General features: G+C 40.9%; 3 protein-coding genes across 3 annotated transcripts; 2 read left to right on the top strand and 1 right to left on the bottom strand.

Moving 5' to 3' along the window:
* The first annotated feature begins 339 nt into the window (after window positions 1-339).
* slc22a6l (solute carrier family 22 member 6, like) lies at window positions 340-4725 on the top strand. Its single transcript, XM_038965657.1, has 9 exons — window positions 340-759; window positions 897-1000; window positions 1271-1425; window positions 1553-1721; window positions 1813-1936; window positions 3643-3758; window positions 3858-4072; window positions 4183-4291; window positions 4518-4725. The coding sequence occupies exons 1-9, from the start codon at window positions 340-342 to the stop codon at window positions 4723-4725; spliced, it is 1620 nt and encodes a 539-aa protein (XP_038821585.1).
* A 2922-nt stretch (window positions 4726-7647) lies between these two features.
* LOC120021691 (cytochrome c oxidase subunit 8B, mitochondrial-like) lies at window positions 7648-9256 on the top strand. Its single transcript, XM_038965527.1, has 2 exons — window positions 7648-7826; window positions 8893-9256. The coding sequence occupies exons 1-2, from the start codon at window positions 7710-7712 to the stop codon at window positions 8986-8988; spliced, it is 213 nt and encodes a 70-aa protein (XP_038821455.1). The 5' UTR covers window positions 7648-7709; the 3' UTR covers window positions 8989-9256.
* A 3716-nt stretch (window positions 9257-12972) lies between these two features.
* Window positions 12973-14685, bottom strand: epdl2 (ependymin-like 2). Its single transcript, XM_038964698.1, has 6 exons — window positions 14610-14685; window positions 14359-14393; window positions 13896-14030; window positions 13576-13762; window positions 13288-13372; window positions 12973-13099 (listed from the first exon to the last, which is right to left on the bottom strand). Exons 1-6 carry the CDS (start codon window positions 14683-14685, stop codon window positions 12973-12975), a joined length of 645 nt encoding a protein of 214 aa, XP_038820626.1.
* Between the last annotated feature and the right edge of the window lie 2514 nt (window positions 14686-17199).

Below are 17199 nucleotides of genomic sequence, written 5' to 3' on the forward strand. Positions count from 1 at the left end.
TACATCTCTGCTTCCACTGGATATTCTTGTCTGAGGTATTATTTTTGCACATAATCTGATTATAAAAGAATAAGAGTAAACATCACATCACAATGAAAATGATTGCAAGTACTGCTATACTTCTTCCCATTAATGTGCTTCTGTACTCCTTTCACAGGTAGGCTACAAGTCTCATCAAGTGGAGTAAAACATTTTTTAAACTTGTTTTTTTAACTTGAGTGTTTTTACTCGCTGGCATTTTTAGACGTGTTACAAAAGAAGTTGAAGAGAAGAATCACATTCCTTGCTTCAGCAACTTCTCTTCTCAAGCAAACCCACTTCTAGTTGTGTCTCACAGCCATGGCCTTTGGAGACCTTCTAGAACAGGTGGGCAGCACAGGCCGCTTTCAGGTCCTGCATGTCACCTTGCTCTGTATGCCCATCCTTATGATGGCCAGTCATAATCTGTTGCAGAACTTTGTGGCCTTAGTACCTCCCCACCACTGCAGTGTCCACAGGAACCTGTCCCTGTCTAGTCTGAGCCCGGAGCAGGTTCTGCTGCTCACCGTGCCCCAGGACATTAAGAACAGCAGGCCGGAGAGATGCCTGCGGTATGCTGCGCCCCAGTGGCAGCTCCTGTCAGAGAATGGGACCTACAGTCCAAAGGTGGAGCGAGACAGTAGTAATGATACTGATGACCTTCTAGATGCAGAGCTGCAGGGCTGTAAAGATGGATGGGAGTACAGCATGACAGAGATGAGCTCCACAATTATCTCTGAGGTAACAATCATGGATAAGGTTTACATAGTAGTTTTATATGCATCCAAACTAAAATTTGAAAGAGAACAACGACAAAATTAATTGTGGATGTGTTTCAAACTGTCAGTTATATGTATTTTCTCTTCTTCTCTTGTCAGTGGGACTTGGTCTGCGATCTTCGCTCGTTGAAGCAGATGGGACAAACCATTTATATGGGAGGGGTGCTTGTGGGAGCTGTAATCTTTGGGGGACTGTCGGACAGGTACCACTTTGCTTTTCTTATTGAATAGATCATCAGATCTCGATTGTCAGACAATTTCTGTTTTTCTGTTTCGATTCTAAGGCCTGGTTTCTCTCTTTGATATTTTTGTTGGCTTATCTCAGACAAGGCCATACCTCTTCTGCAAAGACAGGCCTCGAAAATACTGGAAGTATGCAGCTGCAGCAGTTATTCAGATACTACACATGGTATTGTACTCTTCAGGGATTAATGGCCTCTGTACCCACTCTCTCTCTCTCCGTTCTGTCTCAGATTTGGACGGCGTTTCCTGCTGCTAATCTCCAACCTGTTGATGGCAGTGGGAGGGACGTGTGCTGCCTTCTCCACCTCATTCTCCGTCTTCTGCCTCTTCCGCTTCATCACTGGCATGGCCCTTTCTGGCCTGGGGCTCAACTCCTTCTCTCTCAGTACGTTACAGGAAGGGCTGGGTAGGCAGTGGGCACTGCAGGCTAAGGTGGGAAATGTTCAAGAAGAGAGAGGCCCACCCACCATGTAAAATTACTCTTTCCGTCTCTCTGTTTCTCTCTCCTCTAGTTGTGGAGTGGATTCCCACAAGAGTGAGGACAGTGGTGGGTACAGGGACAGGCTACTGTTACACAATGGGTCAGCTGATCCTGGCAGTAGTGGCCTACTACATTCGGGACTGGCGCTGGCTAACGCTGGCTGTCTCCGTACCTTTCTACATCACCTTCCTCTACTCATGGTGAGACCCAAAGGATTGGAGCAGCCATGACACTTTACCTAGTAAGACTATTTGATTATAACATGTTGTTTACCACATCTGACTTGTGCAGGTGGTTCCTGGAGTCTGCAAGATGGCTCGTCCTGACCAGAAAGTCTGAGCAAGCGGTCAAAAATCTCAAAACAGTAGCCCGAATCAATGGACGCCGTGAAGAGGGTGACAGAATCAATCTTGAAGTAAGGAACTGTGTGTTAATGTGTGTGTGTGTACCTGCACTTACAGTTAAAAGTTTACATACACTTAGGTTGGAGTCATTAAAACTTGTTTTCAACCACTCCACAAAATTCTTATAAACAAACTATAGATTTGGCAAGTCGGTTAGGACATCTACTTTGTGCATGACACAAGTAATTTTTCCAACAATTATTTACAGACAGATTATTTCACTTATAATTCACTGTATCACAATTCCAGTGGGTCAGAAGTTTACATACACTAAGTTGACTGTGCCTTGAAACAGCTTGGAAAAATTCCAGAAAATTATGTTATGGCTTTAGAAGATTCTAATTGACTAATTGACATCAATTGACATAATTTGAGTCAATTTAGAGGTGTACCTGTGGATGTATTTCAAGGCCTACCTTCAAACTCAGTGCCTCTTTGCTTGACATCATGGGAAAATCTAAAGAAATCAGCCAAGACCTCAGAAAAATAATTGTAGACCTCCACAAGTCTAGTTCGTCCTTGGGAGCAATTTCTAAATGCCTGAAGGTACCACGTTCATCTGTACAAACAATAGTACGCAAGTATAAACACCATGGGACCACGCAGCCGTCATACCGCTCAGGAAGGAGACGCGTTCTGTCTCCTAGAGATGAACGTATTTTGGTGCGAAAAGTGCAAATCAATCCCAGAACAACAGCAAAGGACCTTGTGAAGACGCTGGAGGAAACAGGTACAAAAGTATCTATATCCACAGTAAAATGAGTCCTATATCGACATAACCTGACAGGCCGCTGCTCCAAAACAGCCATAAAAAAGCCAGACTACAGTTTGCAATTGCACATGGGGACAAAGATCGTACTTTTTGGAGAAATGTTCTCTGGTCTGATGAAACAAAAATAGAACTGTTTGGCCATAATGACCATCGTTATGTTTGGAGAAAAAAGGGGGTGGCTTGCAAGCCAAAGAACACCATCCCAACCGTGAAGCACGGGGGTGGCAGCATCATGTTGTGGGGGTGCTTTGCTGCAGGAGGGACAGGTGCACTTCACAAAATAGATGGCATCATGAAGATGGAAAATTATGTGAATATATTGAAGCAACATCTCAAGACATCAGTCAGGAAGTTAAAGCTTTGTCACAAATGGGTCTTCCAAATGGACAATGACCCCAAGCATACTTCCGAAGTTGTGGCAAAATGGCTTAAGGACAACAAAGTCAAGGTATTGGAGTGGCCATCACAAAGCCCTGACCTCAATCCTGTAGAAAATTTGTGGGCAGAACTGAAATAGCGTGTGTGAGTAAGGAGGCCTTACAAACCTGACTCAGTTACACCAGCTCTGTCAGGAGGAATGGGCCAAAATTCACCCAACTTATTGTGGGAAGCTTGTGGAAGGCTACCTGAAACGTTTGACCTAAGTTAAACAATTTAAAGGCAATGCTACCAAATACTAATTGAGTGTATGTAAACTTCTGACCCACTGGGAATGTGATGAAATAAATACATTTTGAAATAAATCATTCTCTCTACTATTATTCTGACATTTCACATTCTTAAAATAAAGTGGTGATCCTAACTGACCTAAGACAGGGAATTTTTACTCAGATTAAATGTCAGGAATTGTGCTAAACTGAGTTCAAATGTATTTGGCTAAGGTGCATGTACATTTTTGACTTCAACTGTATGTGAAAGTACTCAGTACTGTCTCTGTGCGTCCAGATGCTGCAGGATTCCATGAAGAAGGAGATGTCCTGCTCACAGGGCTCCTACTCTGTAGTGGACCTGCTCCGCACGCCCACCATGAGGAACATCACCATCTGTCTCAGTGCTGTCTGGTATGTCTCCTCTACTTCTGCCTTTCACTATGACAAAGTGCTGCCCAAAAATCCCTTCTAAATGAAATGATCATGACACCCACTTTGACATTCTTTAAGGTTCTCCACCAGCTTCGCCTACTATGGTCTATCTATGGATCTGCAGAAGTTTGGCGTGGACATCTACTTGATTCAAGTGATATTCGGAGCGGTGGACATCCCTGCCAAAGTAGTGGTTACAGTGTCCATGAGTATATTTGGGCGACGGCCCTCACAGTGCGCTGCACTCATATTGTCTGGAGTCACCATTTTGATCAACATATTGGTGCCATACGGTGAGGTGGTTTTGTCTGTGTCGTGTGTCATTGTGCTCTTTTTGGATGGCATGGCTAACAGCACTGGTGTGATTTCATTGTTGTCTGTTGTTGTTATCGCTTCCGTTCAGAAAAACAGACAGTGCGCACCACTCTAGCCGTGCTGGGTAAGGGGTGCCTGGCCGCGTCATTCAACTGCTGCTACCTCTACTCTGGAGAGCTGTACCCCACCGTCATCCGGTAATTCCAACTCTACCAATGACACCCATCCCCCACAGGAGGTTTCAGTTGACTATAGTATTCCAATACTGACTGTAAAATGTATGTGTTTTTATATGTAATCTTTTTACCTGTTTATTAGCATTAGGCACTATATGTGATGAAGATGAATGCAAATGGGGAAAAATGTATTCTGTTCAGGTGTCTGATGAAATTTGATAGTTGGGGGTTCTCTTCTGTGCCGCAGGCAGAATGGCATGGGCTGGGTGTCCATGATGGCTCGTGTAGGAGCGATGGTGGCCCCCATGGTGCTGCTCCTTGGGGAGGCTGTCCCGTGGCTGCCTGGCTTCATCTATGGGGTAGCCCCCATCTTAAGTGGGGTGGTCGCCATCTATCTGCCAGAAACACTTGGTGCACCACTACCCGACACTATCCAGGATGTGGATGAGAGGTAAGTCGAGACACAGTCTCAATAGCAATAGAATATTGAACACTGTACCAGGAGTAGCAAAGTGAGAACGACTCCCAACTGCAAACTAGCTTCCTTTATTTTCTTTCTTTCAGAAGTTGCAAGAAAACAATCCCCAATGCCTCGCCCAAGAATGAGGAGCTGGACATGAAAGATACCAATAAAACCCTGTTCAAGGAAACTGCCTGAAGACTCATCAAATGTTACTGACCTTGCCTGTATAGTCTAAATAGATACTGCAGTTGCTTGCTCTACAGTTTTTTCACAAAGACTGTAATTTAGCAATCAATATTGTAACTGGTCCACTGGTGTAGGAGGAAATGACCATGATTTGTTTGGAAGACTGATGAACTATGTGCTATGTAGAATAATGAAATGATCTGCTGTGGTCCGCTGTGGTCTGTTTAACATTTAATATTTCAACAGTAAAACATGAGTTAATGGTAGATTGTGAGTAAATATATATATGCTACAGTATATTGTGTATTCTAACTACAACTTTATTTGCATTTTTCTATGGGCCAGGCCTATATTTTTATGTTCTATACTAGTATGCATTCATTAAAATAATGACAACCTTATCCTCACCTTCTATCAGTATGATCAGTATGAATGGTCTTAGCCATGTGGCTATATTGTTTGTGACTGTGGCACAATTTCCGTTACAGTCCATGAAACTGGTCATCTTGACTGGGCATGGTATTTGTAGCTGGAATCGGTTTGTGTAGCTTAGGCCTACAGTATATCAGGTAGAAAATAAAATTTCAGATGTCGTCCTGTCTCCGTATTTTCCTAGAAAACGGGGAGGGGAAAATGCAATCATATCACCTAAATAACAGATGCTACACATGGTCAGTGTTTAAAAGATCAGAAGAAGATCAGATAGATACCCATACATAACTTTTTTTTAGGACATGATGCCCAGAAAGTGCAAAGTTGCGTATATGTGGGGCTACAACACCCCTACCCTACATTGAACATGCTTTTTAAGTCCAGGACTCGAGTAGGCTTATTTTGGTCCAATAAAAAAATACAGATTAGAAAAACTCCCTAAAAAATGGCCCTATGGTTCAGACTTTAAGCAAAGGGTATAGAATTTAATCACGGTGAGAATGCCATTTTTTAAAGTTTGGCAAAAACAAGTTGGTCTCAAAAGAGTGTTCTCACTGGCAATGAAAACGGGAGTATCCAAGTATGTACAGTACCAGTCAACAGTTTGGACACACCTACTCATTCAAGGGTTTTTCTTTATTTTGACTATTCTCTACATTGTACAATAATAGTGGACATCAAAACTATGAAATAACACATATGGAATCATGTAGTAACCAAAAAAGTGTTAAACAAATCTACATTTATTTTATATTTGAGAATCTTCAAAGTAGCCACCCTTTGCCTTGATGACAGCTTTGCACACTCTTGACATTCTCTCAACCAGCTTCATGCAGCTGGAATGCATTTCAATTAACAGTTGTGCCTTGTTAAAAGTTAATTTGTGGAATTTCTTTCCTTCTTAATGCGTTTGAGCCAATCAGTTGTGTTGTGACAAGGTAGGGGGTATACAGAAAATAGCCCTATTTAGTAAAAGACCAAGTCCATATGATGGCAAGAACAGCTCAAATAAGCAAAGAGTCCATAATTACTTTAAGACATGAAGGTCAGTCAATCCGGAAAATTTCAAGAACTTTGAAAGTTTCTTCAAGTCAGTCGCAAAAACCATCAAACGCTATGATGAAACTGGCTCTCACGAAGACCACCACTGTAAAGGAAGACCCAGAGTTACCTCTGCTGCAGAGGATACATTCATTAGAGTTACCAGCCTTAGAAATTGCAGCCCAAATAAATGCTTCAGAGTTCAAGTAACAGACACATCTCAACATCAACTGTTCAGAGGAGACTGCGTGAATCAGGCCTTCATGGTCGAATTGCTACAATGAAACCATTAGTAAAGGACACCAATAAGAAGAAGAGACTTGCTTGGGCCAAGAAACACGAGCAATGGACATTAGACTGGTGGAAATCTGTCTTTTGGTCTGATGAGTCCAAATTTGAGATGGTGGGAACTCATTCAAGACTGTTGAAAAGCATTCCAGGTGAAGCTGGTTGAGAGAATGCCAAGAATGTGCAAAGCTGTTATCAAGGCAAAGGGTGGCTACTTTGAAGAATCTCAAATATAAAATATATGTTGATTTGTTTAACACTTTTTTGGTTACTACATGATTCTATAAGTGTTATTTCATAGTTTTGATGTCTTCACTATTATTCTACAATGTAGAAAATAATAAAAATAAAGAAAAACCCTTGAATGAGTAGGTGTGTCCAAACTGTTGACTGGTACTGTATATAAATAGCTAAACAGGTGGAGCTGAAAACACCTGCCCTGGATGATGGGTCGTCACTGCTCATTCACTAACATTTCATCTTCAGAACTCAATCTGACGTAGAGCTCACTGTTTGCACTTGACAACAAACTTTTTCAACACATCTCTTTTCCACCATCTTCAACAGATTCAGATTCAACCTCTGCCTCCCTCATTCTCTTCAACCCCTCTTCCTCTCTTTCTTGCCACCTCAAGTGACGCCATCTCTACTGCCACTCCATCATCTCTGAAAAGACATTCGCACACCAGTAGTCGTCTTGTATGATAACTACAACTACCATAATGCTGTTGGGATATCACAGAATTACCTCTTTGGCCTATCAACTCGGTTGTCACTAGTTACCACACCCACACATTTCAAAATTCGCTATATCCAAAAAATTCATGAATTTATTTCCTTGCTTTTTTGTCTTAATTTAAGTTTAGGCATATATGGTTATGTTTCAAATCTGATTTTAAGAAGGTAAATTGTAGAAATAGGGCGGGTTTAGCCATAATTATGATTTTGCCGCTCTGGTAACTAGTAACAACCGATCACCACCGCAACCCACTTCCCGACCATTACAGAACATTGCTCTACTCCACAGTTATGTCTGGGCTCCTCAGAACTATTTCAACCCGCACTGCTCTGGCACTGCGGGGACCCACGATCACCCAGAGGGCCAGTGTCTTCACCAGACCGGCTAAAGACCCTCTCGGCCCTTCCGTAAGTAGTTAACTTTACCTGTGGTCGTGAAACAGGCTAGAAGCTCGTAGCTGTTGAGGCATAAGCCATGTTGGGCCTGCTAGTTAATGTTAGCTTAAGTTGTTTAACTATGACTTTGGTTAGTGTCATAGCTAGCCAGCTAATTCCGCTGTGGTAGCGATGACACAGTGTTGCATATATTTTATTTTAGCTAAACATCAATTGAACATTTTAGAGTTGAACTGGAAGGTCACATTAGACAGTTAACTGTAGGTCAGTTCATGACAGGCTGGGCAGGGATGCATAGCTACTATGGTAAACTAACGTTAACTAGGTGACACATTTTTTATTTAACCTTTATTTAACTAGGCAAGTCAGTTAATAACAAATTCTTATTTACAATTACGGTCTAACCCGGAGGACACTGGGCCAATTGTGCGCCGCCCTATGTTACTCCCAATCACGACCGGTTGTGATACAGCATGGAATCGAACCAGGGTCTGTAGTGACGCATCTAGCACTGAAAGCAGTGCCTTAGACAGCCGCGCCACTCGCGGCCCCAGATCGCGGGATGTCGGACCTATTCCTGTTTTGTTTCTTCCTTTTAAAAATACATCTAATTTAGCAACTTTCCTATCAATGTAAAACTTTCTTTCTTTTTATGATAATAATTTGCAAACTTTTGTTGGTGTGATAATCTGCAAGGTCGTGTTAGCTATGTAGCTTGCTAACATGGCTAACCACTGATTCATCAGCAACAGGGCAGTGATCAGGAGAATGTCCATGATGGGGGCATTGTAGTTATGCCCCTAAATACATGTGTTAGGGGTCTATCCAGTGAACTGAAATTCTCAGAACAGAGATAGAAATGTAGCTAAATAGCTGCACTTAAATATCGTTTTGCAGGTCAGGAGTGTCCATATAGCCTTTTCCATCTGACATGATTCCTTGTACCACATGACATTGAGAAGTAATCATCTGTTTGACACATTTGAACATTCTCATTCTGTAACATTACACAACACCCTGAACATCGCACCATGCCATGAATAACCTAGTCCTGTTTACTCTACCATCCTTTCTATAGGAGTCCATCATCGGACTGGGCCTGTTCGCACTGGCTATCCTGGGACCTTCCGGTTGGATTCTCGCCAACATTGAGGACTACAAGAAGAAAGATTAACCTAACATGAACTCATGTTAATGGATGTTCTGTACATTCTCTACTTATTCAAGACCCTCCTGGGACCATCATTACTTCAAGAACTCTGTGGAACAAATCCCCAACCTCCATGAACTACCTCTCCATCTCCACTTTACTCTCCTCACTCCTAGTTTACTCTTCAGCCCTTTGGAGAACCGTCTGCAAATAGAATGGCTGCACAACATCTCAAGAATTGTGAATTTTAATTGAACAAGCAGTATGTTACAATAATAAAACATAATTCAACTTTAAATATTCTAGTCTCAAATGTGCCTGTTTGTCAAGTGCCTCTCAATGATGCCAACACCACTCACTAAATAGCCTGGAGAAAAATAAGCTATAAGCTGTCTTTGATTTACTAAGTGTACTTTTGAAGTTACTATAAATCATTTCACATTCCTGTAAAGAATGTTATTTTTGGGTTACCTTATGATGTGGTAAGAAAGTAGTCTGGGTACTGGTCTTTTTAGCTAACATTCCACCCTTTGCTACTCCTGCAAATTACCTAGTGGAATGTTAGCTAAAGAGAGCAGTACCCATTCTAGTAAGAATGTACTTCAGCACTGATCTTCAAATGGGTGTATTTCATTCTAGTATCCACTTTTTTTCTTTCTATAGGCTTCAAATTTATTGAAGCCCCTTGCTTCCAAAGTGCGTCTAATGGTGATGTAAATTATGATTTCATTACAAAATGATCAACAGCACCATCTGTTGGCCAATAGCTGCTATTACAAGAACACGCTGCAATTGAAATGACCATTTCTCTCAATTGCTAAAACACTAAAACCCATTGGCTGACCAAAGTTCTCAGTTGCCTGGACTCATTTAGCTAATTATGCAGTCTGTTGTCAATACCTTAAAACATTTCATATGGTAAAACACAATTTGCAGATCTCACTTAGACTTTTCAGCAAAACTCTAAACACATTCTCATTCTCAAAACACATTCTGCACTCTAATGCACATGTCATCCATACTGGTAAACACAAGTGGCAACAATCAAATACAAATAGAGAACACATGTCATTGATTGAACACAACCACTCAAAATTGATTTAACCTGTTTCAAATGATGCCACACAACCAATATAAGCCAGTTCAGAGAGCAAACAGGTTGTTGAAGGTGGGAAGGATAAAGTCTGAGAATGGTAGAAGAAACAATGTGAGAGGACGAGAACGAGTGCATATGCGAGGAGGAGGGCAAGAAAGAGGAAGACAAAGAGTGGAAATATCTGATGAAATTCAAGCAACAGTTATAGACCATGTTCTTGTCCATGGACTGACAATGAGGGAAGCAGGACTTAGAGTGCAACCCAATTTGAGCTGATTTTCTGTGTCCACCATAGTAAGGACATTCAGAGAAGAGAACATGTACAGTATACTACTGTATTTTTGTAATTGCAAATTTACTGTACTACACTATATGCAGCTGTTTCAATAGAAATGTGTAAACTTAATCACTATGTATTGTACTGCATGAATATGTTTTGTAACTGTACAACTACTTTTTGTAGAATTGCAAGGCTGCCACATGCAGGTGGAAGGACAGCTATATTCACTCGGGAGCAAGAGGCCGTTATAGTTGGCATGGTCCTTCAAGATAATGCAATACGACTCAGAGAAATCCAGGAACGAGTGATACAACACAACACACACTTCCAGGGAATCGACAGTGTGAGCATTTCCACAATTGACCGTGTCCTCCATCGTAACAGGATGCGAATGAAACAAGTATACAGATTACCTTTTGAGCGCAACTCACCAAGGGTGAAAGAACTGCGAGCTCAGTATGTGTAAGTAAGTGTACATTCAGAAACATTTACTGTAATCCAGATTGTCTACAGTACTAACACATACTACTGTATGTGAATGACATTACCCTTCAGCACATACAATGTATGTGAATCAGAAGCCTAATTGTACTCTACAGTATAGCACTGTCTCTGTACGACTTACAAAATCCTACATACAGTATATTGTATTTCTACACAGACAATATTTGGCTTGGAATCCTTGGACAGACTCTATGAGTTCATATTTGTCGATGAAGCAGGCTTCAATCTAACAAAGAGGAGAAGGAGAGGCCGAAACATGATTGGACAGCGGGCCATTGTTGAAGTCCCTGGTCAACGAGGTGGCAATGTCACAATCTGTCCTGCTATCAGCAACCATGTTCACCGTGTTCTACATCACCATGTTACACTCGGGCCATATAACACCCAGCATTTTCTAAGATTTATTGCTAATCTAAGAGATATTTTATTTGAGCAGCAGGTTCAAGAGCAGCAGGGTCAAGAGCTAAATGAGAATCCCATTCCCACATATGTGATAGTGTGGGACAATGTCAGTTTCCACCGAGCTGCTCAGGTAAGGGAATGGTTTAACATCAATGGGCAGTTTATGAACTTGTACCTCCCTCCATACTCACCTTTCCTGAATCCGATTGAGTTTTTCTCCTCTTGGAGATGGAAAGTGTATGATAGACAACCCTACACCAGAGTAAATCTGCTGCAAGCCATGGATTTAGCCTGTGGTGATATAGGTGAGGAATCATGTCAGGGCTGGATACGGCACACGAGGCTTCTTCCCCCGTTGCCTCAGGAGGGACAATATTGCTTGTGATGTCGACGAAGTGCTCTGGCCTGACCCAGCCCAAAGACAAGAAGAAGCACATTGATCACATGTTTACTCCTTTGATTTTTGTCCCTTTTAGTATTGTATACTGTAGTACAGTGCATTGTAGGCTGTATACTGTACAATGGACAAATTGTATGGCCCTGAACATTGTGCTTTCCATTTATTAACAGTACTGACTGCTCAATAGATTTTGACTGGTTGCAGGTTCATATCAACAAAGAACAAGAATTACAGTATCACAGAGACAAAGGACAAGTTTGTGAGATGCAGGGTACAGTACTGTAAAAATAGGGGTACAAGGAGGAGGAAGAACAAAAAACCTAATTGCAAAGAGCAAAGCAGAGTAGTAATTTCTGATCAATTTTGAGCTCCTATGATAGAACATGTTTTCGTTCATCAAAAGACAATGACAATATTATTTTTTTTTAGATTAAAAATGTACTTCTCCCTGAGAATTGTATGTTTTGAACAATGTGTTTTCTATTTTTCGGTGTATTGTTTACTGACTGCTTGAGTGTATATCATTTTGATCACTTTGTTTATGATTTGAGAGCAGTATTGATTTTGAACACAGGTAAAACTGTTTTGAGGCGAATGTTTCATTTTGCGAGAGGAGTCAGAGGTTATGTAAATAGTGCTTGAAGATGAGGTATTGTGTTTAATGTTTTCAGGAAATGGAGCAAGGTTTCAGAAATGGTGTTTTAGCAATGGAGAAAAACAGTAACACTATTACCTTTATTAAACTAGGCAAGTCAGTTAACACATTCTTATTTTCAATGACAGCCTAGAAACAGTGGGTAAACTGCCTTGTTCAGGGGCAGAACAACAGATTTTTACCTTGTCAGCTCAGGGATTCAATCTTGCAACCTTTCGGTTACTAGTCCAATGCTCTAACCACTAGGCTACCTTTCACTACAGTGCATTACTTTTTTTTACACCTTTATGGCTGCCTACACAAGTAGCGCAAATCTGATATTTTGCCCAATTATTGAGCCTATGTGCTAAGTCCCTTATGGAGTTTTTTTTTTTTTTATTTGGCTCCATTTCATTTGTTAGTGTACCTTTTTAAACAAATATTGAGTCTGCATTTGAAAGTTTGAGTGTACAGAGTTGTGTTCTTCTGTTACCCCTTCTGTTACCCTCTTCTGTTACCCCTTATTTATTGAATATGTCCATCTTGGTTTTTTTTATCGCCATCAGGTTAAAACAGACAGGAGTCCAATGTTTATTGTGTTAACAATAGTTTAATATAGTTTATGAAGTAATTACTTTAAATGATCATAGTGGAGTAGGAAGTGGAAAATGCTTTGATGCATTACTATTAACTCAAATTAGGGCATCAAAGAAACTTGTCAGTGCTGCATCGTTGCCCGGCTCTGCTTTGTCACAGAAAGAAGGAGGGTTGAAAACTTCAGGGTCCTCAACTCCGAGCACCATGTCAAAGAAACTCAGACTGGAGATGAAACAGACAGTAACATAAAAGCCCCCGTCAGTCTAAAAGCATTCAGACATGGGCTCTTTCTCAATGCAGTGTTTCTCAAACAAGACCATAGTCCCTTCATCAGATACTCTATATGACTGTTTCATGATTTACGACTGCAATAACAAAACTGACTAAAATTGGGATTGTGTACCACTTACCTTAGAAGGGTTTGACGCTCAATGTTGTACCACCAGGCATGAACGGGCAGGCAGCCGAACTCAGTGAACGTGAGGAGGTAATCATCTGTAAGGAGTGTGCATGGACATCATAATAAAGTGTGCAGAGATGATACAAACCACTAGCTATGTGAACAGCATACCGATGGATTTATGGCAAGGTTTTGATTATATTTCTTAAGTCTCTCATGCTAAGGGAATTTAGCAGTGAATGTAAATAATAGTCCGTAGTTAGTCGGAGGTTTTCTAGAGTATCCGTCATTCACTCACCGTGAGGCTCTGCCACTGTTCCTGACCAGTTGTTGACCAGCAGCCCTTCTGCAGGAGCGGAAAGGCTCCCAATGATCACCTGTGATTGGAACTTGGCATCCCTGGGGATCTCCATTGGCTTCCAGGGATCCTTAAAGTGGACCTTCTCACAGGTTTGGTTATGGCGGAAGATTTGGTAAGCTATACCCTGAGAAGTTGAATAACATCGTCAGAATGGTTTTTATTTTTGGATGGAAATTGTCTTCACACTATATCATCATCCAGTACAACCCCCTGAATAACAATGATAATGTATAGAATATGTGTCTGTAAGATCAAACCTCTTTATAAAGAAGAAGGGTGTCTCTGTAGGTGGTGTGGTTGTCCTGGTCCAGAAGAAGTCGGAGGTGTACCCTCTCTTCAAAAGCATCATAGGAGAATTTCTCAACACCAAAAGTTTTCTCCTTGAGGATCGTCTGTTTGAATGTGTGATAGAAAATACACACATGATACCATTCAGAGATTATTTATAAAGAAAAGCATGCATATTTCATTTGAACATGAAAGATACAATATCAGGATATCTTTTAGTGCTCATCTCAATTAAATTAAATCATACTGCAGTATATACACAGTAGCTCTTATTTATACAGCAAAATAAAATCACAGAATGGTTTTGGGTGCTGTAAAAACCTAGTACAAGTATGAGGAAGAATCTTTCACAGGTATCAAAGGTAGTGGTTTGTAAAAAAAGACAACGTGTAAAGATTTCTCTGGTGAGCTTGATATATTTTAAAGACTTACCAGTGCCATACTGCCCTCGACCAAAGGTGGGGATTCTTTAATGTGAAAGACATACATTTGTCATATTACAGTAATAAAAACAGGTAGAAAATGATTTCCCAAATAGAGATGCGATCTGGCATTCTTCATGCTATTTGCGTGTCTAGGCTATAGACAATATGTTTAGTGTTATTTGATTAACATCGTGGCGGTGCATTTAGTTGGTTATTCAAAAAGTGTCTCAATAAGGAATTCAAGTTTTTCTCACTTACTGCATGGATGAGGTCGTTCTGCCAAGCTCCCAACAGCCAGACACAGGCTGATGGAAAACAGAAGGTAGGCTTGCATGGTGTGGTTCTAACGTTGGTCTAACGTGTGCAGTTGTAACGGCAGCAGCTTGCTCTCCTTCAGCGGTCCTCTCTGACTCACCCTCGTATTCAAGGGGTTCTTATACACACCTCTTTTAATCGAACTCCACCTCCATGTTTTCTCTCTCACTGAGAGAATGGTACAAGGCCAAGCAGAAGGTCATGTGCGAGTCATGAAACATCCATAAAATAAGTAGACTGTGTGTGTGTGTGTGTGTGTGTGTGTGTGTGTGTGTGTTTTGTTTGACAGAACATAAAACCATTCGGGACTTACACATACAGGTGTTCCATGGACTAACAAAGTTAATTACCTTATCTAACCTAGGTACCATGACTGTGGCCCATCTCCTGTACACATTAACACAAATGGACCCTAAAAGCAGCAAACACGCATTTTTAGCAGTAATACTGTGCAATAGTGCCCACAGACATTCGGTGTCAACCTTCTTCAGTGTGTGTATGTTAAATACAAATTTATTAAAGTTGCCAAATAATACAAAACAATCAAATGTACATGTACAAATAAAATTTAAAACTTTATCAAGCAGTTTTTTTTATTGGTTTCAATTCTCACGAACACAATGCAACAACACAGTGTTGGAGAAAAAAAGTCAGTTTGAGAGTGCAAAACACAATGTCTTCCATTATGTTCTTGAGAATTGAAACCAATACAATACAATACAATACAATACAATACAATACAACACAATATAATACACACAAACACAGAAAGTGCAATATCATGTCATCCTAGGGGCAATGAACTTTACAATTATAGCTGCTTGTGATAAACCAATACATGAATAAAGTCATACATAGTCGTATACCATTTATTTTTTAAAGAGATGTGAGTATAAAACGTCATGTGGGCTTGATAAAGTCATTATGGTTTCACCATAAGACACTATTCTGTACAGTATGTCTATCTAGACAATGCATCGGAGCTACTCTCGTTTCAGATCCTTTCATCTATCTTCTTTATTGAAAGGTTTACCTTTAGGCAATACATTTATGTGATTAGTGGAATGTGTACACTGAGTATACAAAACATTAAGAACACCTGCTCTTTCCATGACATAGACTGACCAGGTGAACGCTATTATCCCTTATTGATGCCAGGGGGGCTTAACTTGGCTGGCCAGGCACCTGTAGGCTGACTTCAGTCGTCAGTTGAACGGTGTTTCCTCCAACACATTGGTGCAGCTGGCTTCCGGGTTAGGCGGACGGGTGTTAAGGAGCGAGGCTTGGCGGGTCATGTTTCGGAGGACGCATGACTCGACCTTCGCCTCTCCCAAGCACGTTGGGGAGTTGCAGTGATTAGGATTAGGATTTTTAAGCCTTGAGACAATTGAGACATGGATTGTGTATGTGTGCCATTTAGAGGGTGAATGGGCAAGACTAAAGATTTAAGTACCTTTGAACGGGGTATGGTAGTAGGTGCTAGGCGCACTGGTTTGTGTCAAGAACTGCAACGCTCAATATTTTCCTGTGTGTATCAAGAATGTCCACCACCCAAAGGACATCTATCCAACTTGACAACTGTGGGAAGCATTAGAGTGGGTCAACGCTTTCGACACCTTGTAGAATCCATACCCCGAAGAATTGAGGTTGTTCTGAGGGCATCTCAATATTATGAAGGTGTTCCTAATATTTGGTATACTCAGTGTATATTGGAGTTTGGGCTCTATGGTTACTGTTAATGACAATATGCTCATTCTTGGGAAAATGACTAAGTGCAAAGGCATGCACTATTGCATTGTATTACTGCTAAAAATGCTTGATTGCTGCCCTTAGAGTCTATTTGTGTTAATGTGTACAGGAGATGGGCCACAGTCATGATACCTAGTGTATGTTTCCGCATTCTCCAAAAATGGTAGCCAGAGGGTTTGAGTATTCTCTGATTCAAGGCTTGTACTGATACTATGGTTTATTAATGGAGGAGATAAAGGCACATTGCCCTGTACTGATGGTTTTCTTTCTAAATTGAGACATACACAATGCACAACTGAAATTGAGTGGAGGTTATGGAGCAGGGAGGTTGTTAGGAATGTCTCCATGCCTTTGAACAACCTTTATATTGTCTAGGGATTGTTTGAGTAGTTTATCATGACATATTGTATGAATCCTTTTCCTGCAGTCGAATGACCAGAAGCGCCCTCTAGTGGCCCCTTGGGTGCGATTGTATTAATATTTAAAATCATTTCATAATAAACATTATTTAACAGTCAAACAGGCACTCAGCCAGCCAAACCCCAAGTTGAGATCTTTATCAGCCTCTCTCCCCTCCAACACAAGGCCATTAATCACACAGATCAATGTCAAAAGCGCAGAAAAACTGAGAACCTCAACTCTGAGAACTGCTTTTTCCAATACAAACAAAATTACCAACTTTAAAAGTGGATTAAAAATATACAGATATATTTTCCCTGCTCACATGTCAACCATTGGAACCCATGCACATCCGGTTTGATCACAACAATACATTTTCCAATAA

The sequence above is a fragment of the Salvelinus namaycush genome, chromosome 26, assembly GCF_016432855.1.
Source record: "Salvelinus namaycush isolate Seneca chromosome 26, SaNama_1.0, whole genome shotgun sequence".
NCBI lineage: Eukaryota > Metazoa > Chordata > Actinopteri > Salmoniformes > Salmonidae > Salvelinus > Salvelinus namaycush.

Bases quoted from the DNA above. Each gene is read 5' to 3' on its own strand.
- slc22a6l (XM_038965657.1), top strand. From the start codon at position 340: ATGGCCTTTGGAGACCTTCTAGAACAGGTGGGCAGCACAGGCCGCTTT. The intron at 1,937-3,642 runs GTAAGGAACTGT...CTGTGCGTCCAG, and splicing joins GTGACAGAATCAATCTTGAA to ATGCTGCAGGATTCCATGAA. The intron at 4,292-4,517 runs GTAATTCCAACT...TCTGTGCCGCAG, and splicing joins CTGTACCCCACCGTCATCCG to GCAGAATGGCATGGGCTGGG.
- LOC120021691 (XM_038965527.1), top strand. From the start codon at position 7,710: ATGTCTGGGCTCCTCAGAACTATTTCAACCCGCACTGCTCTGGCACTG. The intron at 7,827-8,892 runs GTAAGTAGTTAA...TCCTTTCTATAG, and splicing joins AAGACCCTCTCGGCCCTTCC to GAGTCCATCATCGGACTGGG.
- epdl2 (XM_038964698.1), bottom strand. From the start codon at position 14,685: ATGCAAGCCTACCTTCTGTTTTCCATCAGCCTGTGTCTGGCTGTTGGG. The intron at 13,763-13,895 runs GTTTGATCTTAC...TCAACTTCTCAG, and splicing joins CCCTTCTTCTTTATAAAGAG to GGTATAGCTTACCAAATCTT. The intron at 13,373-13,575 runs GTGAGTGAATGA...CACTCCTTACAG, and splicing joins AACAGTGGCAGAGCCTCACG to ATGATTACCTCCTCACGTTC.